Source organism: Elephas maximus, chromosome 6 (assembly GCF_024166365.1).
Source record: "Elephas maximus indicus isolate mEleMax1 chromosome 6, mEleMax1 primary haplotype, whole genome shotgun sequence".
NCBI lineage: Eukaryota > Metazoa > Chordata > Mammalia > Proboscidea > Elephantidae > Elephas > Elephas maximus.
The window spans coordinates 110,084,403-110,111,956 of NC_064824.1; the positions used below are offsets into that span (position 1 = coordinate 110,084,403).

The following is a 27,554-nucleotide window of genomic DNA, read 5'->3' on the forward strand; positions in this document are numbered from 1 at the left end:
TTTTAGAAAGTTAAGAGTGAATTTAATATCTCTTTTGTTCATGTTGGGTTTAAGAGTCTGATACAACTTTTTTTAAGATACAAGGTGTTTGAGTTCAAACGTAACTCATTCTGAAGCACTGAATTTATCACTATACTTTTTACTTTTCAGTGTTAAAAGTTTATGCTTAATTATTTAAATAAATTTCAAATACTATCATAAACCTAAACTAAAGCTCCTTTTAACCAGCATCATCATTTTGTTAGCACCATAAGCACATAAATGAAAGAGGCAGAAAATATTCTATATTTTCATATCCTGGAGTTTCTCTTAATCTCCATCTCTTCAAACCATAAAGATTGCTTTGAAACTTTTCACATAAAATAGCAAGATTCCACAAGTCCCTGTTACCCATTAAAAATGAGTTTAAGTTTTTATATTATTATTACTGTTTTGTAGTGATCAGTATATGTGTGCATGTATGAGTTGTATGTGTGTGTTCTAGGTGTGTGTATGTGTGTGTACATATATATACACATCTGCTATGTTAGCATGCACACATATATGCCGTAGCGTATATGTGTGTATGCTCATGTGTACATTGTATATGTGTGGTGCATATCTAGAGAGGATATGTAGAAATCCAATATTTACAGTATATTTAAAATGAAGGAAGTATTAAGCCTTCCTCTTTGTAGGTAGCATTATGGATGATCAAAAGGCTTTAATCATATGTGGAGAACAATTATGGCTTATCGTGAACATCAGCACCACCATTTCTGAAGCTGACTTCACAGTAATTACATTTGTGAAAATGCAGGGTATGGGGTGTTCATAGATACAATATACTGCAAGACTGAAATCTAAATTTTGATAAACAGATTTCATGCAAAATTTATTCTAAGTTGTTAAACATAAAAATATTCTTAATTTTGTACAATGCTGCTGTTGTTAGGTGCCATCCAGTTGATTCTGACTCATAGTGGCCCCATGTGACGAAACAGAACTGCTTGATAAGATTTTATAGGCTTTATAGGAGCAGATAACTAGGTCTTTCTCACATGGAACTGCTGGGTGGGTTTGAACTGCAAAACTTTTGGTTAGCTGCCAATAGCTTAACCGTTGCACCAACACAAAACTATATTTCCACTACCTGCTTCTATTCTCCACCAAACTGCTGAGTCAATTCTAAACCTACAGAACAAGAAAGTATGTTCACAGTCTGCAAAAAAGACAAACTGAGTCCACGAGAGATAGCACTAAAAGTTGAAGAGTATTTTAGATTTTTAGCCTTTTTTTTTTTTTCTCTATTATGGTGGTTTGGAAAGTTTGAAGTCCTAAAATGATACAGAATAACATCATATAATTTATTGAATTCTCCTTTTTTCTAGCTTGCTTTTGTCCATTTAATTTCTTGTGGATATATTTATTTAGTTTTAATTTTTTATTGTGCATTAGGTGAAAGTTTGCAAAGCAAGTTAGTTTCCCAGTCAGTAGTTTGTACATAAAATGATCCATAATATTGCTTTCATTCCCCACAATGAGTTAGCGCTCTTCCCATTTCCATCCCAGTTTCCCCATTTCCTTTCATCCTTCTTTTCTACCCCTTCCTGCCTTCTCATCTTTGCTTTTTGGCAGATGTTGCCCTTTTGATCTAACAAAATTGATAGTTCTAAGGAGCACGTAGCTCTCAGGTGTTATTGCTTACTTCATGGGCCTGTCTGGTTTTGCTGAAAAGTAGTCTCCGGGAATTGTTCAGTTCCATTTAAGAAATGTGTCATGAGCCCATAGTCTTGGAGGTTCCTCCAGTGTCTGTCAGACCAGTAAGTCTGGTCTTTTTTGTGAATTTGATTTTTTGTTCTACAATTTTTTCCTGCTCTGTGTTGTAATCCCAGTCAGAGCAGTCAGTAGTGGACTCAGGGTTGTGTAGGCTGTGGTTTACACGGTCCGTTAGTCCTTTGAACTAATTGCTCCCTTGAGTCTTTGGTTTTCTTCACTTTCCTTTGCTCTGGACAGTAAGAGCCCAAAAGTTGCATTTTACATGGCCGGTCACAGGTTTTTAAGACGCCAGACACTATTCAACAAAGTAGGATGCAGAACTTTGTCTTTGTGAACTATGTTGTGCCAATTGACGTAGATGTCCCCCAAGCCATTTAATTTCTTTCTGTATTTTCTTCTTCTTTTTTTGGCATTTTACTCAGATTTATTTAAACTAAAAGAAATATTAATGTTCATAGGATTTGTAAAATGATTAAACATATCAAAGAAGAATGTTCTTTGATTTTATTTCCTTAAAACTTTTTTATCTTCATAGTTAAACCTTATCTTTGAATGTTAGTAATACTATTCTTTTTTGAAAGAAGTAGAAGAAAAGGAGACTTAAAGAAAGAAGGCAGATTATTGCCTCATTTGTGTGATTAGGATTCACCTCATATGTATAATGTAAGTATTATCACAAAGGACAAAAGGATTAATGAAGTGGTTGGTGATATATTACTGTCGTTGCTATTATTATAGTCCTGAATTACTGTTGTTATTATTAACACTTTTATTTTACTGCCATGAATAGTCTACTCTGTCTGGGCTTATATGCAACCATAAATAGTAATGTGGGGTAAGAAGTTTAAGTGTTAGAGAATAAGAAAAGCAAGCTTTCAGTCAGGAATCAGAAATGTATAAAACCAAGGAAATAATCTAGGCTATACAAAAGGATGAATCTCATTCAATATGAGCATGAATATTTTGACACATAATTATATTTTATATGTCTTGAGTCTGCGTGGAACAGAAGAATGTGTAAGAACTTAAGTTCACTCAGAACAGAAACCTCGTGCTATGATAGTTCTCATTTCTCTGGAAAATATTTCTAAGCCTCTAAAACAGCTGAACTATGAGCTTTTCAAAAATTATTAGCTATGTTTTGTGAAAATTGACAGGTCTAACATTCCTTATTTACTAAACTAAGTTGCCTTAAATCTTTTCTGAAGCAAGATGGTGTATTAATAAATAAATCATTTCAGTGACAACTTCAATCATATTGGCCTCTTAAAAGTTTATAATAATAATAAAATACTATTTAATCACACTCCCCAAAATAGCTCAATCACTATTTTTGTACACCCTTATAATTATTCCAATGGTGAGATCAAAGAATTAAGGAGACATCCTGAGACTGACATTCTTCTTAGGGGATGTGGCTCTAAAGGGGGCTGACTCATCATGCCCCCTATCAAGACTAAATATTTTTAAACAGATCGTTTGAATTCTGAGATTCTTTTCTGTGGTATTTATCATAAATATGTCAGACATTCTATGGGCAGAGTAGTGAAACTCAAAGGATGTAGAAAAGAGTTATACTCAGTAGAAACACAGAGAAAAATTAAAATTAAGTAATAATCATTGCATACTTAGTATCAATCTAAGAGAGTGATAGCATAGTTATGTGCCTAAGAAAAACAAGTATGTTTCCCATGAAATTATTCACTTCTCTGTTACAATGAAATAAATGGGTCATTAAGTAGTAAAATAGGTGAGAAAGGACACAGTGACATGCGTACAGAAAGGCATTTTTTCTAATCTCTTGAAAAGTACGCTTTTTAAATAGTAATTTTTACACATTTTCGGAGAGGTCTTCATTTTTTCCACCACCCTCAAGTGGCAAATTCCTTATTTAACTTTTGTTACCAAATTCACTGAAACCAAAAAGCAACAGAGAATTCAACAGAGTGAATTTCCAAGAGGTGACTAAATCCAAGGAGTTACCTGGGGTGCTTATTAAATACAGATTCCCAGGTTCCACCCAGACCTAATGAATCCAAATCTCCACTGGAAGTCTTCTATAATTAGTCAAGTTCTGCAAACATGCCATTACAGTATTAAAAACCCCTACTCGGGATCATTTTATACCACGTAGTTAAGTATAAGACAACTACCCCTAAAAAAGGGTTGAGATAAGAGAGTAACACTTCTGACCCTCAGTCATTTTTAACTGTTTTGGCAGAATGGGAGAAAATGTGTAAAGTGTGTATGTTTTCATGGCTAGATAATATACTTACTACAATTTTCAGCCTTCCTATTATCCCGGATCACAATTCTTTGGTTGATGGTGCTGAAGAGCGTTGTCCAGTTAATGGTATGATAATAACATAAATTGCTGTTGTCGGTAATGTAGATGTTTCCTGCACTGATTTCCTTCAGAGACTGAAATTGCAGAGAAGTGATGCCCTGTTGCTTGAGGATAAGCAAGGAGAGGCCACTAAAAGGAGGCAGGGGGAAATGCAACAATAATAAATATTTTCTGGGTTCAAAAAGCATTCCTGAAGTAAAATAAGGCTGTCACATTGTACTCCAAAAATTATGTTAATAGAACATAAGCAGAGATTGAATCAATAAACCTTTTCTCAGACGGGTATTATTTTTTTATATGCTATATATACTGTCAGTTTTAAAAGCAATAATTTGACCCCCAAAGTGAAAATGTTCATTCCTTAGAATTATGAATATTGTTTATACATCTCCAGCTCTAGGTATCCAAACCAAACCAAACTCACCGTCATCGAGTCAATCCCGGCTCAACCACCAATGAAATACCTACTCAGTGCCTCTCCCTCCGTGAACTTCTAAGTTCCTCAAGGACAGAATCTTGTTTTAAGAATAAATCTTTACTTAATGGTTGTTCATCAACCCAGAGTAAAACATTAATATTACTATAGATATTTAATAGATTTAGGTGTGACTTTAGAGGCAGATAATAACTATAGATATTTACTTTTAATTTATATCTCATAAACCAAAGCATTGTAATTGTATTAGTCAAAGAAAGTATAAGGAGAGAAGATTATTAAATACTAAATAGAAGAATGAAATTAAAATAAAATTTAAAATACTCAGAAGGTTTGGGCAACAGGGGAAAGCTTCTCTAAAATTTAAATAAAATCTACTCTGTGGAAACCAATTATCATTTCAAGGAAATTGTTTTTATTTCAGCTGAGTCCTTTTTTTGTAATTATCTTCATTTTCCATTCTCTAAAGAATAAATACACTTCCCATATTTCAGTCAACTAATGAATATTATTTTACATTTGGATATCAAAGCTGTTCTCTTCCATTTAAAATTCTAAAAATACTTTGCTGTTAATACTGAGAATTATTTTCCACATGCTATATATGTAAACCAGTAGCTCAATGGTGAATTCTGAGATGCAATTTATTTTCTCAAAATTTGCTCCCATCATAGCATCCTTGAGCTGTTGAACACCAAGTCAGCACAATGTCTCGACTGATTTATAGCGTTCCACTTAATGGATGGTAAAATTTGGCTGAATAGATTGTCCCTCTCAACTACTCCTTTTTTAAAATTAAGCTCTTTTTCCCTTTACATTTAAAAAATTTTGTATAGATGCCTGTATTAATAGTAAAATTAAATACACTTTCTGTAAAATTTTATGAGTATTAAATGATTATTGATTTTAGTCATCTTTCAGATTTAAACTAAATAAAAATATCCTTAATAAATTAACTTTTAACTGTTCATAAATGAGAATTTCATATAGTTCAAATCTGAAGCAAAACTAAAATAAAAGCATTGGCTCAATAAAGACTAATTCATATATTTCTGTTATGTGAGTTAGAAATATTCACATTAGAACTTCAGGACAGTATCCTTCTGACCTCTGATTTACCTATCCTTTTATTAACTAGCACTTCGTGTAGGATCATGGATAAATTCTGAAACATCAGCCCTGTAATGTTTGGTCCTGACGACAGCACCAGAAACAAAACCAGATCCTCCTGGTCCAATAGCATTCATACCCTGCACATCTGAGACATTTTAAAGTCAACCAATGCTATCTTTTAATAATATGAACAAAATAATGTTTAATTTTTTGCTTTACATCATGTACTCTATACCTGCAAAACACTAAAATTCAAATGACTGGCATTTGAAAAATCTAATTGTACATTCTGTATACTTTATAGCACCATCAGAGAGAGTTTTCACTGTATTTATCTTTGGAGCAAAAATTAGAAAATAATTGCATACTAGAATATTAAACCAAACATACACATAACACCAAAACTTTCTCAGTAATTCAAGTAATACTTTTAGTTTTGTTTTTTTTTTTTAAAGAATACATAGTATTTCTTATGTCTAGCATTTCTAGATCTCCTAAATCCATGAAGCTGAGGTTTGTGGCATAATACGCACATGATGTTATTCTTGAAGTCTGAGAGACCTGCAGCTTTAAGCATATGCACCTACCTATACAGTACTCGTCCACCAATAGTGACCAGGTTAGAGAAAACACTGAAGTCGGTCATGTTTGGGGGCCATGATTGTATGTTCAAGAATCCTACAAAAAATAATGACAGTAAAAAAGGAAAAATATCAGAATTTCATTGTCTTGATAACAGTGTTTCATACTAAGTATCCTTGAAATGACACGACATGAAAATGTGTTGACAGAGGGAAGGTAAGAAAATAACAGTGCACATTCCTGTTTATGAACCATTCTATCACATATTTTTTTCATTCCTTTAAAATTAAATGTCTTATCAGCATTTCTGGGCTATGTTGTTGTCATTGTTGTTAGGTGTCATCGAGTTGGTTCCGACTCACAGAGACCTTATGTACAACAGGGCAAAACACTGCCTGTTCCTACGGCATCCTTGCAATCATTGTTATGTTTGAGCCCACTGTTGCAGCCACTGTGTCAGTCCATCTCATTGAGGGTCTTCCTCTTTTTCGCTGACCCTCTACTTTACCAAGCATGATGTCCTTCTCCAGGGACGGGTCCTTCCTGGTAACATGCCCAAGGTACGTGAAATGAAGTCTCGCCATCCTGGTTTCTAAGGAACATTCTGGCTGTACTTCTTCGAAGACAGATTTATTCATTCTTCTGGAAGTCCATGGTATATTCAATATTATTCACCAACGCCATAATTCAAAGACATCAATTCCTTAGTCTTCCGTATTTATCATCCAGCATTTGAATTCATTGAGGCGACTGAAAATACCATGGCTTGGCTCAGGCACACCTTAATCCTCAAAGTGACATCTTTGCTTTTTAACACTTTAAAGATGTCTTTCACAGAAGATTTGCCCAATTCAATACATCATTTGATTTCTTTCTTTTTTTTATTGTGCTTTAAGTGAAAATTTACAAATCAAGTCAGTCTCATACAAATACTTATACACACCTTGCTATATCACCTTAGCTGCTTTCCCCCTAACGTGACAGCACAATCCTTCTCTCCACCCTGTATTCCCCGGATCCATCCAACCAGCTCCTGCTCCTCTCTGCCTTATCTCACCTCCAGACAGGAGCTGCCCACATAATCTCGTGTGTCTACTTGAGCCAAGAAGCTCACTCTTCATCAGTATCATTTTCTGTCTTATACTCCAGTTCAATTCCTGTCTGAAGAGTTGGCTTCAGGAATGGTTCCAGTCTTGGGCTAACAGAGGTTCTGTGGCCCATGACCTCAGGGGTCCCTCCAATCTCAGTCAGACTATTAAGTCTGGTATTTTTATGAGAATTTGAGGTGTGCATTACACTGTTCTCCTGTTCAATCAGGGATTCTCTTTTTGGATTCCCTGTCAGGCAGTCATCGGTGGTAGCCAGGCACCATCTAGTTCTTCCAGTCTCAGGCTGATGAAGTCTCTGGGTTGTGTGGCCCCTGTCTGTCTCTTGGGCTTATATTTCCCTTATGTCTTTGGTGATCTTCATTCTCCTTTGCTCCAGAATGGCTGAGACCAATTGATACCTCTTAGATGGCTGCTTGGAAACCCTGGTGGTGTAGTGGTTAAGTGCTACAGCTGTGAACCAAAGGGTCGGCAGTTCAAATCCACCAGGCACTCCTTGGAAACTCTATGGAGCGGTTCTACTCTATCCTACAGAGTTGCTATGAGTCAGAATCGACTCAACGGCACTGGGTTTGGTTTTGGTTTTGGTAGATGGCTGCTTGCTAGCATTTAAAACCCCAGATGCCACTCACCAAAGTGGGATACAGAGTGTTTTCTTAATACAATTTGTTATGCCAATTGACCTAGATGTCCCCTGAAACCATGGTCTCCAGACTTCCATCCCTGGTACTCTGGCCTTTGAAGCATTTGGTTATATTCAGGAAACTTCTTTGCTTGTGGCTTAGTCCACTTGTGCTGACCTCCCCTATGCTGTGTGTTGTCTTTCTGTTCACCTAAATTAATTCTTAGTCATTTGATTTCTTGACTGCTGCTTTCGTGGGCATTGACTCTGGATCAAAATAAAATGAAATCATTGACAACTTCAATATTTTCTCCTTCTATCATGATGTTGTTTATTGGTCCAGTTGTGGGGATTTTTGTTTTATGTTGAGGTACAATCCTGGGCTATAATACTCAATAAATAATGAGTATCAAAATAAGCAGTAAACTATGCTTCTGAGACATATAGAAACATATAATTGTAGGTATCAAAACATTTACATGATTCTTAATTTGACTTATTCTTCTAAAAACAAAATATTTTGTGTAAGTAGATAAAAAGAACACTGTAATTTCAACTTTTCCTCTGAAATTTTTTTTATCATTTTATCTGTACATTTATGACATTAGTGTCTAACTTGCATTATAAGTCATTTATAGATATATCTAATCTTCCTCCCTGGATCTTACATTATTTGATGGCAAATCCATGTCTGACTTCTCTCAATGGACTCCATATCAGCTACCATAACACCCGTGAAAATATGAAAACCAGTTGCCATTGAATTAATTCTGACCTCGTGTGTTAGAGGCCCATAGGGGTTTCAGTGGCTTATTTTTCAGAACTAAATGGCCAGGACTTTCTTCCAAGGCACCTCTGGGTGGACTCAGACCACCAACATTTCAGTTACTAGCTGAGTGTGTTAACTGTTTGCACAACCCAGGGACTCCTTGAACATATTAGGCTCTCACTAAATATGTGCTAAACAATGCTATATAGTAAATTAAAAAATCATAGGTTCAAGGAGCAGATAGCACTTTCCAAAAGCAGTAATGTCAAAATGCAATGAATATTTTATTTTTGTAATTCCGTATGCTTTCTAAATATGCATAAAGCTAAGGGCTTACATACCTTTTGTTTAAAAAAAAGTGAGTTTTTAGCCACTGGGATTTGCTTTGAAAATGAATTGCCGATTCCAACATTATGAAATATTTTCAAGAAAACATCAAAATTTACATAGCACAACAACTGCACTTTTTAAAATTACCTGTTATCTCTCTGACTGTCCGAAAGACATTCAGTTTCTCTGGGTCTATGGCTTCAATTGCATTGTAAGGGTCCCTGGAAGATCAAAAAGAGAGGCAGCCAAATTTAAATTTAGGTAAAGGAGTGAAAATATTAGAACAGTGACAATAGTTATTTTATTAAAGAACTGTTGCTTATTTTAATTAGCAATTGGAAGATTAGTAAGGTCTTTTCTAAATTGTTTTATGCTAGATAAGGAAGGGAACTAATAGGCGTCTTGAAGAAATTTTTGATAACACAGAACATGAGTTCTTCATCAAAGGCTATTCTGGATCTACAAGAATGATTCAGCTCTGACTATCCTAAAACCTAAAAAAACCTAGTGCCGTTGAGTCGCTTCCGACTCATAGCGACCCTATAGGACAGAGTAGAACTGCCCCATACAGTTTCCAAGGAGCGCCTGGTGGATTCGAACTGCCAACCCTTTGGTTATCAGCCACAGCACTTAACCACTATGCCACCAGGGTTTCCAACAGATACTCCCAAATACAGCATCTCTATTTGTGGAATGCTTTATTTTATTTTTTATTTTACACATTTATTCCTAATTGGGAATAATATAATCTATAAATAAATTATATTATGGTGAGAATAATTGCCTTTTGGGGTCCTCAAATAATTCTAAATTGTTAATAGCATCTCTAATTTCATAAGCAGGATAGAAACAAACATGTGCAGCCAACCTTTTTTTTTTTTTTTTGCTTTAAAAAAACTTGCTTTAGCTACACATTTATCTCTATGAGCTATAATTCAACATTATGTGAACATTACTCTTCATGTAAATTATTTATTTAGGCCCATCTTGTTCCTGTCTTGTTATTTATATTCACTTTTATAACACAGAACTATTCACTTCTATCTATATAAGTCACACTAACACTTAAAAATAAAATTTACCACAAATATCATATCAAAAGGGGTGTTATAAATTTTGGAGGATTTTAAATACCATCTCTTCATGAATAAACATATTTTGTAGTTAATTTTATTAATATAGAGATATTCTGTCTTTTCAAAAATGAGCACGAAGTACCTTCTAAAATTCAGTATTTGATGGACATTTTTCAGAGATTTTTATCTTAGGAAAATGTTTTTCATGAAAACATACAGCCTACGCAAAAAAATTGCATACTAGAATATTCAACCAAACATAAAAAATAATACCAAATCTTTCTCAGTAGTTAAAACAATCCACTAAGATTTTTTTTTTTTAAGGAATACAAAAAAATATATATTATTATTATTTTGTTACTTTAGAAGACATTTTGTGGTAATTTGCTCCAGTGCAGACCTCATATTAATATGTACCATTTGGAGAGAAATTAAATTATATTGATTGGCCACTTCTCCAAGAGAGACCAAACCTTCAGAGAACAATGAACTTAGCTCTTTTTAGAAGTACGTATCTACCTGTAACAAACAAGCTTTCTTCTTGTTGTGGACATATATTGCATTACCATCCTATGGTGTGGAGAATAACCACTAAGATGTGGTCACACACTGGATGCAGTCTTAATAGGGCTATCAATCAAGGGACCCTGCCATCCCCTGACCAGCAGAGAGAGACATGGCCTATCTTCTGGAAATTTAAGTCTGAACCTATTGGCATTTCTTCATCTCAGCATTACAGCCTTGAACGTACTCTTTATCAGTTCCAGCCATCCTGGTCTCTGGAACCACATTTTATTGGCCTTACAGATTCTAGATCATCAGTGTATTCTAGTTTGTGAACCATTTGTTATCCTTAAAAAAAAAAAAAAAAAAACTTTGCTTGATTAAATTACTGTTTGAATTTCAACCTAAAAATTATAATTGATACAATGCACTACTAGTTTAACATGGATTGCTATGGAAGGCACCAGCACTGTGTGTTACTGAGACTGGAGAAACAGTATAAACGCATTTCCCTATAATTCGCACATAATAAAAATTTTCCACAATGGAACATGAATATCACTCAAAAGTTTTAAGTGTAAGTTAAATTAATCTAGCAAATTTCTCTCTATATAAGAGAGAATACATAGAATGGATAGCTATGCTTTTGAAGAATACGATGCCAAAAATTAAGTTCACCCTGTGGGAAAACTTGTTATTCTCACTTTTTAAAGTGCAAAGACTCTTGTGTGTGGAGGAAATATCAGCTCTACACTAGTAGAATAAGCTTTCAACATTTGGTATTCGATGAAAAGCACTGTATGGAACAGTCCCAGTCATATAATCAAATATCCTGGCTTTATTGAGAGACACTCAGAATTCAGGGCAAGCACACAATAATGGGGTCAGTCCAAACCTTTACTGAAAACACTCCAGGTTGCCAGGAAAGAAATAAATTCTGGACTGTTAGCATGAAGCCCAATGGACCACAGAAATTTTATATACTTAATTTCAGAGATTCAGGACTCTCATAAAATAAGTTGACAGAATTCCACTTACCAGCTTTGAAGTTCCTCTTGGGAGTTTCATCCTACACTCACTTGAAATCCATAGCACTTTAAAATCAAGAACTTTCCTGGCTAAATATAGAGCCATTTGAAAGAACATTACATCCACCCTGCCATTGTGTTTGGTGATGAAAATAAAGCTCAATCACAGGATAAAATGAGAAAAACATTTTCACAATTCCACTGAAATCACTTTATTTTATCACCAAGTCTATTACCTCTCTTCTATCGTCTATCATTGCAGTCTATCATCTAAGCTCTTACCGGCCATGTCTCACTGTGACACAGCATCAATATGCTTATTTGGTGAATGTTTTATTATTTAATTATATGTACATAGACAGTATTAAATGTGACAAAATATTAAAGAGGAATATTCTTGCTGAAAATCCTAAAAACTGAGATTTGCTTGCAATTCCCATTTTAAATAAGGAGTCAATAATGCCTAGTCTACTTCCTGGAGCAATGACTATTGTACTGTAAACTGAAAATGCCTATTAGCTTTTTAAAGTCTTTTATATATTAAAACTTTATTTGACTAACTGTCTGGACACATTTTTTTCAAAACTTGTTTTTCAAAAAGCATAATCTCATTTAATTATGGTTTTGCCTTTTTGTTAAAGAAATACTCCAGATATTTTAATTAAACTAAACAATCTTATTAAAAATGTAATTTGTAGATTATTTAGGCTACTGGAAATTTACTAACGTAATGGGAATTATACCATAGACTGCCAAAATTATGAACAAATCTGTCTTGGAAGAGGTACAGCCAGAATGCTCATTAGAAGCAAGGATGGCGAGACTACGTCTCACATACTTTGGACATGTTATCAAGAGGGATCAGTCCCTGGAGAAGGACATCATGCTTACTAAAGTAGATGGTTCTGCAAAAAAGAGGAGGACCCTCAATGGGATGGATTGACACAGTGGCTGCAACAATGGGCTCAAGCATAACAACGATTGTGAGGATAGCATAGGACTGGACATTGTTCCATTCTGCTATTCATAGGGTTACTACGAGTTTCAGTTGACTCAACAACACCTAATAACTACAATGGGAATTAAAACATCTCTTTAATCACCGATGCTTTCTGTCTATAACGCATGTCCTAGTTATCTAGTGCTGCTGTAACAGAAATACCACAAGTGGGTAGCTTTAACAAACGGAAGTTTATTCTCTCACAGTCTAGGATGCTAAAAGTCTGAATTCAAGGTGCCACCTCCAGGGGAAGCGTTTCTCTCTCTGTCAGCTCTGGGGGAAAGTCCTCATCATCAACCTTAGCCTGGTCAAAGAGCTTCTCAGAGCAGGGACCCTGAGTTCAAAGATGCACTATGCTCCAGGTGCTTCTTTCTTGGTGATATGAGCTTTCCCTGTCACTCTACTCACTTCTCTCTTTTATATTTCAGAAGAGAATGAGTCAAGACACAACCTAATCATATAGATTGAGTCCTGCCTCATTAATATAACTGGCTCTAATCCTGCCTCATGAATACCATAGAGGTAGGATTTATAACACATAGGAAAATCACATCAGATGACAAAATGGTGGACAATTACACAATATTGGAAATCACAGCCTACCCAAGTTGCACAAATTTTGGGGGGGACACAATTCAATCCATGACAATTTCCTATATTATTTATCTTTAAACACTATATAGATATAGGTGTAGATATAGATATATAATACACACACTCATATATCACATACATAAACACATATATGCCTATAAATATATGTCTTTAGCACACTGAATTAACTTTTTGTCAATACCTTCCTAAGATAAAAGAGAAAGACTTTCACATTTATGTTTCATGCTGACATGAGACTGAGGATGAGGAACATATTTTTATATGTTTTATGTGTTCCACAATGAACTAAGCCTAAATAACCATACTGAACCTCACTAGACATGTCTTTTTTCAAATTGTCCCATGCGTATTTATCTATAAGGCATTTACCCATCAGAACACGTTTGTTCGTAATCATTTTGCTATGGCAAAGTTCTTTCAGCAGTTATTTAAGGGGCTAGTACTACCCCAATAAAGGGAAGTTGGGACATTTCTAGATGTGTTTGGTTGACAGGGATTGGGGGATACTACAGGCTTTTAGCAGTAAACCAGGCGAATACTACAGGCGTTTAGCAGTAAACCAGGAACCTGCAATATGCAGGGCTGTTCCTCACAGCAAAGACTTGTCTCCTGTTTTGTACAACCTTAAAATGTCCCAACATACATTTAGGATCTTGTTATGGATTGAATTGTGTCCCCGCAAAATATGCGTCAACTTGGCTAGGCCATGATACCTAGTATTTTGTGATTGTCTACCATTTGTCATCTGATGTGATTTTCCTATGTGTTGTAAATCCTACCTCTATGATGTTCATGAGGCATGATTAAAGCCAGTTATATTAATGAGGCAGGACTCAATCTACAAGATTAGGTTATGTCTTAAATCAATCTCTTTTGAAATATAAAAGACAGAAGTGAGCAAAGAGACAGGGGGACCTCATACCACCAAGAAAGTAACACTGGGAGCAGAGCGTGGCCTTCGGACCCGAGGTTCCTGAGCTGAGAAGCTCCTAGATCGGGAGAAGACTGATGACAAGGACCTTCCCCAAGACCTGACAGGGAGGAAGCCTTCTTCTGGAGCTGGCACCCTGAATTTGGACTTCTAGACTGTGAAAGAATATATCTCTGTTTGTTAAAGCCATCCACTTGTGGTATTTCTGTTACAGCAGCACTAGGTGACTGAAACAGATCTTGTGTGTGCAAATTTCATACTTAATTATTTTTCTACATTGACTGTAATTCCTTAGTCACGTTGCCCTTATAACAATTAACTTTACTTCCGTATGTGCATGTGTGTTTATACATATGTTGTTCTGTGCTGTCAAGTGGATTCCAACTCAGGGTGACCCTACAGGGCAGAGTGGAGCTGTCCTATAAGGTTTCTGAGGCTGTAGTATTTATGGGAGCAGACTGCCAGGTCTTTTCTCCCATAGAGAAGCTGGTGGGTTCGAACCACTGACCTTTCAGTTAACGGTGGAGCACTTAATCATTGTGCCACCAGATATCCTTTGTATACATATATATGAATACTAGACCTGATAGGGATGAAAACTTTTAGTCTAATGCAATTCATAATAATATGATTTCAAATCTTTCTCCACATGGATGGACTTGGGACTAATTCATTTATTATTTCCAGGCAGAGGCAAGCAATGTGAACCCAGTGACTATATATTCTAAATCCACAGAAGAAAAGATTATTAGCATGATATGTGCTTCCATTTATGGTATTAAAATATTTAGTATTAAAGGTAATTAAAATGTGGATATATTGTTTTACTACATATTGTGTGTGTGTGTGTGTGTGTGTGTGTGTGTGTGCGGTTCAGTGGTTAAGAGCTATAGCTGCTAATTGAAAGGCCAGCAATTCGAGTCCACAAGCGGCTCCTTGGAAACCCAATGGGACAGTTCTACTCTGTCCTGTAGGGTTACTATGAGTTGGAATCAACTTGACGGCAGTGGGTATTTTTTTTTTAATGTATGTATAAAGATGTATTGACCAAGGTCTCCTATGCAATGGTGCTAAGCAGGCTAAGGCAACAGCATAAATGGATTAAGAGCTCCAGTGGGACCTTGTCCCTTCTCAAAAGGATTGATGCTACCCAGTTTCAGTGACTGTTGCCATTTAGGAAAGTTAGGTAGAGTTACAAGTATGCATATTCTCCAAGAGAAGTTAGAAATCTGGATCTTAATTTTTTTTAAAAAATACTGATAGGTTATATATAACACATCTGAGAGCAAAGAACACATACTATTAAAGAATCTGACATCAGCCCATATTAAGAGCTACATTTCAAGCTAAAGAAAAATTCTGTGTAATAACACACACCATAATTTCTTTGAATGGAATGATAAACACTTTGTTCTATTACTCTTGCTGTTTCTTTTTGGGCATATTTATTCATAATGTGTTAAATTATTTTGCATCTAGAAATGATGTGATGTATGTTCAGAGTAAGACCTTGAATTGAATTATGTGAGGGTTTTTCTTTATTTGTAGCCTATAGCACTAAGATTTACCGATTAAGTAGTAATATAGCCAAACAGATAAAACATAAAATAAAAATATTGACATTTTTATTACAATTCAAAGAACACAGTTTGGTTGTTTTTCCAGTTAAAGCCAGCAGGTGATTCTGTTATGAAGGAAATGTTTCAGTTTAATATTTTCAAAATGAAATTCATTAAATAGATCCTTTATAGTAGTACTGACTTTCCACTTTTAAGTGAAAAGAAAAAAAAGGAATATATCAGGAGAAAAAGAATTTCTGGAGGAAGCTCAGGAGATTTTCAACTTACTGATATGTTTTATGTGGAATTCTTTTTATAAGAAATATTAGTTTTATATTGTCTTAAACTTATCAGTTAAGAATTTGAATGAAATTCCCTATCCTACTTTTCGATAACGTTTCCCTAAACATACCTAAAAGTAAGTCAATCTTGCTAAAACCTATGGATTTGAGGAGAATGTGTTACAAACACATTTTGGCTTAAATACAAATTTCTATATTCAAAACTAAGTAATCACCAAACTCAAAATCCGGATGTGCCCCAAATCTCTGGTCTACTATCACTGCTGGTGAAACCTCACATTTGCTTTTTCTTGGGGGAAGAGCATTACTGAAGGGCAAAACTTCTGTGTCAATAGGATTTAAACAGATAAAGCTAAAGAATCGTTTATGCTTTGACTACACTTTGTAAAACACTTTTGTACAAAAACTTAATACTGACCCATGAATCCCAGTGACAAGGAAGATCAAATTCCCATTGATCTTGGTGCAGTTTATGAATTTGTCAATGTTACTGGAATCCACGGTCTGAGCTGACATCAACGATCCTGTACCAATGCCGTCGCAAGCTGTAGAAACAAGACTCAGTTAGGACATAGATAAACTTTTTAATTAACAAATCATTGCATTTTCATCATAAAATAACAATGAGTACCTTATATTTAATATTTTAAAAGGCTAGTCACATTAGTAAAACAGTTTCATGACCCATTAATGGTCTACAACCAGAAGTTTTAGGAACATTTTTCTAATGGAGAGCGTGGAGTAAACAAAAAGTACTAATAACCTGAGTTGTAACCAGAATCAAGGGCCATTTAAATAATCTCAAATTGAGTATTACCTATGCTTTCTGAAGGTTCTACTTTAAAAAATTCTATATATACATATATATGTACATATATAGGGCCTTGGTGGCACAGTGGTTAAGAGATCCACTGCTGACCAAGAGATCAGCAGTTGGAGTTTACCAGTCACTATCTGGAAGCCCTATGGGGCAGTTCTATTCGTACTATGGGGTCCCTATGAGTTGGAATTGACTTGATGGCAATGGGTTTGGTTTGTTCTTTTATGTACATATACATATAGACACACAAATATATATTTGCATATGCACGTTCACATATATGTTTCAAAATTAAGTCTGACATTTGTCCTTCTCTAAGGTACCCCTTAATACTTTGGAAAACGTAATAGCTTTCAGGAAATTTGGACTGTACTTTGGCCCTGCTTAATTTAAGTTTCATTCTGGTGAGGAATTTAAGCATCATAGCTGGAATGGCTTTCTTCCTCCACTAAAATTCTCAAGCATGAATTATCTGCAACATTTATTTAACACTCTTGGTAAACTTCGTTGTCATTCCATATGTCTTATATTTCAAAATATGTTTTAGGGCCTGGAGATTAAATGCCATGTTGCAGGTCTCTCTGCATCTCTTTCATGCTCAGCAGACCATTTTGCAAACAACCAATACGTGTTCTTAATGGTACAATAACCATATGAGCCCTTACTTTGTGCATAGCATTTATGACTTGCTATAAATAGAAAAAAAAGTAAGTTTATTTCTGATTTCCTATGGAAAAAGTCTGAGTTTTGTCTGGCTCAATTTCCTAGTTATCATTCAAAACCAGGAGTCCACACTGAAACGACAGTTGCTATCTTGGGGAAATGTCTCAATCATGGAAAAGTTAGTATGGGAAGGCTTGGTTGTGGGAGTGGGTATGTTCCGAGAGGCTAACTTGTCTGGCATTTAAAAAATGAATGAAAACCCTTGGTACTGGCACTTGCTCAAGACAAAATAACTTGAGCTCTCATTCACCTTTTGGGCAAATATCAGTGCAAGGTTTACACATTTTGATGCCATTTTCTTCTACTTCCATCTTGGAACTAGGACAGGCACGTACACAAGAACTGGAATCTACCACAAAGTTATCTGATGAAAAAAGGTAAAATAAGCAACAATGTTAACGTTCAGCAAGAAAGTTTAAAACAAGATATTTTAGGATTTGAGAATGATTAACATCATTGACTGTACATATATCTCTTCCCTTTAAACAACCTTTGTCTAAATATCTTCATGTTTACCACATAACAATACATCTTTGATCTAAACCCATTTAAAAAACCCATTGCCGTCGAGTCGATTCTGACTCATGGCGACCCTACAGGTCAGAGTAGAACTGCCCCATAGAGTTTCCAAGGCAATGTAATTCAAATCCTGAAATAGTATCTCTGAACAACCATATTCAAATCTGAGGGCATTTGTGTTGACAACAACTAGTACTTGGTTGGATACTGCTCCACATCCTGAATTGCCCCCAAACCAAAACCAAAACCAAACCCGTTGCCATCAAGTCGATTCCGACTCATAGCGACCCTATAGGACAGAGTAGAACTGCCCCATAGAGTTTCCAAGGAGCACCTGGAGGATTCGAACTGCCGACCCTTTGGTTAGCAGCTGTAGCACTTAACCACTATGCCACCAGGGTTTCCAAATTGCCCCCAGGACAGGGTAAATTTCTTTTACGGATTTACAAAACTACATGACATTTAGTTTGTGTTTTTCAATAGTTCCACTTCATTTCAGGTCATGATGTAAGTTTCAGGTCTAAAAATACTTCAAGTCACATGAAGCACAGATGAAGCTTCAGTTGAGCTGCCTTGGATCAAGAATGTGCTTCATATCTAGGAGGAAATGTTTACAGGTGTTTGATACTTTAGAGAGCCACAGCAATTTTCCCCATATTTTTATATGAAGAAACGAAAGGAATTTTAAAATAGTAATTTAGGAAAAGTATACCAAATAGACCAGGAACATCTCATTACCTGCCCTGTCAGTGAAACGTTTGGGAGTCCCTTGGTCTGGGACATGCCACGATACTTCCTCCCAAGTACAGGACAGAACACTGCATCTTGAGCCTTCCACAATGGAGGGAAAACATAACACCTCCTAGGTCATTTCAGTTTTGAAGCCAGCATATTCCAGACCTGGGAACACTACCCTGGTCAAATATACAGTAGGATGGGAGGCTTCTGGCTTTATGGGGAGTCCTGAGCAAGAAATGTATCTGGTGCTGGTCTGGGTTATTGTACAAGCGGTCCTGCTACTTGGTTAATACAACCCAAGAAGCTTTATGATATTAGAAGTATCTATATTGGGAAGATATGTCATATGGAATTATGACAAGTCCCATTAGGAAAATCACAACACAGAACTCTAGGATTCTAGAGCTAAGCTGTATCATTGGCAGCGTAGAATTGTACATTTGACAAACAACTCCTGACATGTGCTTCTCGTCCTGGTAGAGATGGTGCACCTAATCATGGTTCATCTGGCAAACCATGCGGCTGGAACGATCCATTCTAAACAAGATTCTGTTAGAACCATGAAGTCCTAATGTTTGGAAGATTGAACAACAATCCATTGTAAGATGGAAGCAGTGCCTCTGGGATGGGGCATGAGCAGGAAGAGAGGCAGAAGCCCAGACCCCCATGTCATTCACCCTTGTGCTGATGCTCCTCACTCAGCTCATGCTTATGGCTTCATAAGGTCAGAAAGGAGACTTATGACAAGCTGACAGAGGACAAAATCAAAGCTGGAAATGTGGATGCAAGCTTTAAACGGATGACAGCTGCCCTATAGCCTCACTTAGGAGTGATTTGAAAGACAGTGCAAGGGAAAATTCTCCCACGGGGTAAAGTTCTGGGCAGTACACTGGATCATTCACTTTGTGTGGAAAGAGAAGTAACCTGAAATTAGAATATATATGGACTCACGAGCAGTGGGTTGGTCTAGGAAAAGACCAGAAAATCTAGGAAGGAAGGGAACGCATCTGAGGTAGAGGGATATGCATGCACCCATGGGAGTGGGCACAAAGTGTGAAGATCTTTATATCTCAATTTAACATCCACCAGAGAGTATCCATCACAAAAGAGACCTTTTGTTGGACGTCCATCATAGCCCAAATCTGTTCCCTTCCCTTCCCTGCAGGTGTGGTTTCTAAGACCACTTCCTAATAACCTAATCTCTGTCTCAGAGGACTCCAACCTGCAATAGGTACATGTAGTATATATTAAGTAACCATCTCTTCTTCAAGGCATTTCTGCAGCAATTATGAAAAATGGAATAGATGAAGGTTATAAAGAACCTTATACCAATTTGATTCAGGTTTTGTAGTCAAATTGTTTCAAAAAATATTTGGTGTTTGGAGTATTTGGATTTCAGAATTCGGGATTATGGATTTAAGGACCAGTATTTTAAAGCTAGATATCCTTGTTTTCACAAAACACTTCCAGTCTGGTGAATAATGCCTTGTGAGCAAGAACTATCAGAGACCTGAATTTTACAGCAGATAAATACTGAAGTCTTCTAAGTTAGTTTGTAATTTGATATATACAAACTAATTCAAGATACAAATTTTGTAAATTACCATATCTAAACTGGGTATGTAATTTCACAAAATTTTCTGTGTTTAGTCACTTGACTAAACTTGGAGTTGAGAGCGTTCAGATGAGCCACTGTACAGATTATAGTAAAGGAAATGGGAATTTCCTGGTTTAGATTTCCCTGTGCCCTATCCACTCTCACAAACCCCGGGCTTCAACCTGAGGACATGAATAAAAGGGAAAACACCAAAATTCTCAAAAATCATCATTTCAAATGTCTTTGGGAGAAGATACCACAATTTGAAGGTGGTAGAGTAGGAGGGATTTTGTCTGAGAAAAGGAAAACATTTGATTATCTAGCCCTATTTGTCATGGATTGAATTATGTCCCCCCAAAAATATGTGTCGAATTGGTTAGGCCATGATTCCCAGTATTGTGTGGTTATCCTCCATTTTGTGATCATAATTTTATGCTAAAGAGGATCAGGGTGGGATTGTAATACCACCCTTACTCAGGTCACCTCCCTGATCCAATGTAAAGAAAGTTTACCAGGGGTGTGGCCCGCACCATCTTTTTCTCTCAAGAGATAAAAGGAAAGGGAAGCAACCAGAGATTTGGGGACCTCATACCACCAAAAAAGCAGCACTGGGAGCAGAGTGAGTCCTTTGGACCCGGGGTTCCTGTGCCTGAGAAACTCCTTGACCAGAAGAAGATTGAGGACAAGAACTTTCCTCCAGAGTTGACAAAGAGAGAAAGCCTTCCCCTGGAGCTGACATCCTGAACTTGGACTTGTAACTTACCAGACTGTGAAAGAATAAATTTCTCTTTGTTAAAGCCATCCACTTGTGGTATTTCTGTTACGGCAGCACCAGATGACTGAGATACCATCCTACAATACTTTCAAAACCCCCATTTTGCAAGGATGGTAGGTGGTGAGACACAGGGTAACTTTAGATAAGAGAATATCAGATCAAAAACACCGGTGTGGATATTAAAGGTTTTAAGATGGAAAATCTCTACTGTGTTAGCATTAGAGTGTGTTTATGACTTTAAATTGATAATTTGGAGGCATGTTAATATATGTACTTAAAGAAGTCTAAACACAATCATCCTTTTAACCAATATACAGAAATGTATAATAATGACTAGAATTGTGTTTTCAAAGACTTTTTTTTTAATACCCTATTCCCTCTGATCCATATTCCTAATCCCTCTGATCCTTATAATGACTCTGGGGAAAAAGAAAGGGGGAGATATGGTTATTAACATTCACATTTTAAAGTGGAGGAAATAGATATAGGAAGCTAAATGTCTTAATTCACAATCACGTGACTAACAAGTAGGCAAAGCCAGAACCAACGACTAATTTCACATCCTTAAACTGCCTCATGCATGGAATACACAAAGTGAAGAAAGTCACAATATCTGTCTGCTTGTAGATTATAAAGCCTCTTTTTAAATAAGTATAGGAACAAATGTAGTTCTTTTTATTTCAGCCTTTCTAAAAGGTAAAACCGTGAGGGATTATCCTGTTGGTCGCTCAAAGCAAAGAAACTGACTTGAGTGAGTATCAAGACATATATCATACTGAATTCCTGTTGAAAATTCAGCTGGTCACTTTGAATCCCCTGGATAAACTATTAATTTGATAAAGACCACCCAACATACTCCATATAGCTATTGTCATTGTTTTAGTTCAGATATGATAATTCAAACTATAATGCTATATATTCAAGGATAAATATGCAATTAGAAATAATTTCAGTTAAAAATTTATTCTTATTAGAAGCAGATCCCATGCAATACATGACTTGATGCCATTTAACTAATCACTTTCCTGAGAAGCAGCATAATGGTAAAAAAACGAAAACAAACAAAAAAACAAGGTATAGTGAAAATAACGAGTTTAGAAGTCAACGGCTCTGCACTCTAACCTCAAACATGTCATTCCTTTGCTGTGAAATTTGGGCCAATCACTTTCATGTTTTGAGTTTTAGTTTCCTTATGTGAAATAGGATGGATATAGTATCCATATCCAAAGTAATTCCCAATATCGTTACAAATTTCAAATTAAAATGAACTTACATGAATTTCCTTCATTTTTAAATAATCTAATTAATTTGGATGTTGCCATTTTGTTACTTACGTGGGCATTTCTTGACACAGAATGCTCCATATGTGTACTTAGCATTGAAATTGTGCTCCAATTGAAAGGTGGTTGGATTGTAGACAAAAGTTTGGGGACACTGAGTAACACATGCTCCACTGTCATTGAAATTCATGCAGGCCTGAAAAACACCAAATATTATTTTAATTTTAAAATAATCTTCATAACACTTGCTAAAGGAACACTGCTGCAACAATTTGGTGAGAAGGATGTGTTCTTTACTGGGATACACCTTTATCTTAGCTTATATCAACTTCATGTATACCATAAAATTTTATAATTTCAAAGTCGATTGTGTTTATTTTTTTAATTATAAATTTGGACTTCAAAAATTTCACATTTTATTTTCAAATGTCAGTAAATATATGTAACAACTATGGTTACTGATATTCAAATTACTTAGTGTCTATCCACTAATTTCTAAACTGAGGATTGGTTTAAATTATTAAAGTCAGCTAATTGTAAAAAATTATTTAGGCTCACATCTATTGGAAGCATTTATGTTTTGTCTTAGAGTCTGGCACTGACAACAAAACTCTCAGTTTTACAGACTAGACTTTTCTTTAAAGTGGCATTTGTAGAGTTCAGTATCTTAAGTGATATGTTAAGCATAGTCATCACTTTTGTATAATAAACAAACACTGTGATGGACATTTAAACTTAAAGGAAAGACTTTGGCAGGTGACTAGTCAAGGGTAATGTGGTGTGTGGAATGCAAAAATATAAAGAGATAACTATAGTTGACCAGTCATTAGATAATATGATGCCATTCCTTGTATCGTCTTTTTTCATACTGCCATACCATATAGTAAAAGCCATCAACTTCAAGTAAGACAATTCATTGCAGCTGATATATATTTGTATTGAGACTTTGGTTTATTAATATTTTCAAATGTGTTTTAGAAAAATTAAAAACAAATTTACTACCTGAGAGTTAGGTACTTCGTATAAAAAGAGAACATATATACATACGGAAACACACTATTAACAAAATGGTAGAGTAACTAATTCTCCTAATTAAAAAACTTTCATAGAAATAATTTAGACTTCGAAGGCAAGCTAATGTGAACTCAAACAATGTTTTACATTTCATCATAAATTGTATGTATGGTTACCAATAAGCATTAATTTATTCTGTTTCTTCAAAACATTCGCTTCATCAATTGTTCTTTTAGCAAGCACTTTATCACAAACATGACAATTCCTTGATGATGGTCTACTAGATGCATAATCATAACAAGACTCACTGATGATACATTATTCACTAAGATGACACTTTCCAGGAAGAATCTATTAAAAAGCAATCCAGAAAACTCAGTGAATTTTATTTTATGGCTATAAAACTTCATGTGTCTTTATAATTGCTTCCCTAACATACTTTATGCAGCATCGTACATAGATTTCTTGGGAACAAAGGAACCGGAGCTGGAAGAATAAAACAAATTTACCTTCCAGACAGCATACAGAAACAATGTAACTTCAACCAAGGCCCTGGTCTGGCATGTTTGAACATTCTGTACCAAACGCCGAAATGGAATCACTGGACCCTTGTGTAAAAGTAATGAGAATTTTGAAACTCACCTGGCATTCTGCTTATCACGACAATGAAAATATAGGGAAAACTTCAAAGTGAATGTTTTTTATTATTGGTGTTTATTGTTGTAGCTGGACTACATGAATAAGAACACAGCACCAGGATTGGAGGAAGACTCATTAACAATCTGCTATGTGCAAAAGACATCACCTTGCTTGCTGAAAGTGAAGAGGACTTGAAGCACTTACTGATGAAGATCAAAGACTACACCCTTCAGTATGGATTATACCTCAACAGAAAGAAAACAAAAATCTTTACAACTGGATCCATAATCAACATCATGATAAATGGAGAAAAGATTGAATTTGTCAAGGATTTCATTTTACTTAGATCCACAATCAGCGACCATGGAAGTGGCAGTCGAGAAATCAAACAACGTATTGCATTGGACAAATCTGTGGCAAATGACGTCCTTAAAATATTAAAAACCAAAAATGTCACTTTGAGGACTAGGTACGCCTGACCCAAGCCATGGTATTTTCAATCACCTCATATGCGTGCAAAAGCTGGACAACGAATAAGGAAGACTGAAGAAAAATCGATGCCTCTGAATTTTGGTTTTGGTGAAGAATATTGAATATACCATGGGCTACTGGAAGAACAAACAAGTCTGTCTTGGAAGAAGCACAGTCAGAATGTTCCTTAGAAGCAAGGACAGTGAGACTTTGTCTCATGTACTTTGGACATGTTAGCAGGAGGGATTAGTACCTGAAAAAGGACATCATGCTTAGTAAAATAGAGGATCAGGGAAAGAGAGGAAGACCCTCAACTAGACGGATTGACACAGTGGCTGCAACAATGGGCTCAAGCATAACAAGGACTGTAAGGATGGCACAGGGCTGGGCCGTGTTTCATTCTGTTGTACATAGGATTGCTATGAGTCAGAGCTGACTGGGCAGCACCTAACAACAACAACACTGTTGTTCTTGGTTTAGAATCGCTAACATAACACCTGCAGCTTCCATGTCATGCCTGGTGATAGACAAGGGTAAGGTTCTAGTTCAAGGCCTGCTGAATATCTTCCTTAAATGTTTAACTTTTTTGGTTTTCTTTTTTTTTCTCCTTCCTATGCTGCAACACATATTTTTGTTGCAGTATGGAATTTAGACAAATTAAGCATCTTATGGCATTAATAATACAAAACTACTATCTCTATATAATAGCTATAATTTATATTTTGCTTGTTTCAGGAACTAAGTGCTGTTTTGTTAAAGCTCTATTCTAAATATGTATGTGTATCCACTAGATATTTGAGAGGAAGAATAATTAAAATAAACTCCTGTGTTTATTTTTAACAATAAAAACAATTTATTTTTAGGATTCCTAGCTTAAAATTAAACTAATGGTCTATATGTATAAAACTGAGTTAACTATGGCTCGCAGAATTGCTTCTATGTATTCACAAGGACAAAAATAGCTATATCAGGGATATGATAATGTAACTAAAATGTGTCTCCAACAAGCTACAAATGCTAATTTTAAGAAAGTAAAAGTGACCAGTTCTGAAATAAAAATCCCACAGATAAGCATATACATTACTTTAAACGTTCATTTGTAAATCTTATAAACTTTGAATAAGTAATATAAGCTTATAAACAATATAAACTAGGAAAAATACTTAAATTCATAAATTTATCTGCTATAATCTTGAAATGTATATTCAAGAAATAAAACGCAAGTACTCCCACCTAGAGGACTCGACGGTAAAACAACATAAACAGGCAGTATTGCAAATTTTGGAAAGGATGCTATTATAGTTTAAAAAGATATTTAAATATGTTTTCTTTCAAGTTCTCCAATAAATCTCACTTGTAATATAAAATATATCAAAAAGACACAATTCATTTACTAGAACAGAACAACTAAACTTAATAGCCAACTCAGGAGGAAATGATGTCTCTGAAGGCAGAACAGCTTTGTTAATCCTGAGAAGGCTAAGCTTAAAGTTATTGTAATAAGATGTTAAGAATTCAGTGTGCCTGAGTCAGACTGGGAGGGTTGGAAGCAAGAGAGTAAATGGGAGAACCCCAGACGTACAAAGCAGTCAGTGTCCTTAGGTCCCGAGCAGCCTCCAGCACATTCTCGATGGCAGCAGTCACTGACGTAGGGTCCGTAGCACCTGCCATCACATTGTTCTGCGCACACTGTCCTGGTCACTGCAAAAAATAGAGATCGAGCCCGATCAAAATCAGCCAACAAGAGAAATTTCTTGGATTTTATGGAGTAGCTGAGAAAAGCGGAGTTCTGGAGTAACAATGGACTCAACTCACAGTTGACAATTCAGTGAACATTTGTGGAATGAAGCCTGCAACTATATTAAAATTAATACATAAAAGTCTTCAAGATTTATACAGTCTTTTTATTTTCTTTCTTGTTCCAGCAAATACTCAGTGCTTTACAAAAATCGTACAATTTATCCAAAAGAATCAAATTGGATATAACCGAATGAGGTGTTTTGGCAGGTTGGAAAAGATGGAGTTAGCAGTGAAATGAATTCATAGAATTCACACAGGAAGGTCTTATTGAAGATGTTCCCAAATTTGAGTCTAAGATACCTAGTACTCAATGCAAAAAGGGAAACATAAAACTTTACATGATTCTCATTATATATGACATAATTCATATTATGTAAAAAACTGATAACTGATCAGCAGTAGCCCAACTATTCCTAATCCTGAGATTTCTGTGAAATTTCTACCAAAGTTCCTCAAAATGAGGAAACTGTGCATGGAACTAAACAACATCTTCAACACAGAAAAGAAAACATTTATAGAAAACACACTAAAACGTTGCATTGGTCTTTTCTTATAACCTCCTTTGATCTAAACTGACAGCAGCATACCAAGGTATACTTTAGTAAAAGCAGTGCTACAGGCTGGGTATCAAAACTATTGTATCGAAGGGCAAAACTCTGTAATCTCACTTATTCCAAAGAGAATTTTAAAATGCTTAGAGGACTTAATTTTACAGGATACAGGTAGCATTTCACCACTTGCCTTCAGTGTTCAAACTTCAGCCTTGCTTCTTCCCATCTCTTTGATAATTTTCTAAGCTTCCTTCAGTGATACTATATCAAGACTCTGCCCTGTAAACATTAGTATTTCCCCAGAGTTGCTCTTGAGAATTTTTGAGGGGGCTATTGGCTTTCTTCTGTGTGAAATGATTCGTTCCTGACTTTACATGATACCTACAAGTAGAAGACTTTCAGATCTGAGGTCTCTATTGAATTGCAGGGTGTAGTTCCATTTATCTACAGAAGTCCCTATTTTATCTACAGAAGACCCTATTTAGATTTTTTTTTAATGTGTAAAACTGTGCTGAACTGTGGTGGCTTGCATGTCACTGTGATGCTGGA

The 27,554-nt window shown here is 35.7% G+C and overlaps 1 protein-coding gene across 3 annotated transcripts in view; it reads right to left on the reverse strand.

Annotated features, from left to right (window-relative positions):
• Positions 1-27,554, reverse strand: part of ERBB4 (erb-b2 receptor tyrosine kinase 4) — a 1,265,080-nt gene that overhangs the window by 331,241 nt on the left and 906,285 nt on the right. For all 3 annotated transcript variants that reach the window (XM_049888936.1, XM_049888934.1, XM_049888940.1), the window contains 7 exons: positions 26,237-26,355; positions 22,585-22,726; positions 17,872-17,985; positions 16,497-16,623; positions 9,211-9,284; positions 6,242-6,332; positions 4,035-4,234 (listed from right to left, as the gene is read on the reverse strand). In XM_049888936.1, coding sequence (XP_049744893.1) covers positions 4,035-4,234; positions 6,242-6,332; positions 9,211-9,284; positions 16,497-16,623; positions 17,872-17,985; positions 22,585-22,726; positions 26,237-26,355 — 867 coding nt within the window. The remainder of the gene's footprint in view (positions 1-4,034; positions 4,235-6,241; positions 6,333-9,210; positions 9,285-16,496; positions 16,624-17,871; positions 17,986-22,584; positions 22,727-26,236; positions 26,356-27,554) is intronic.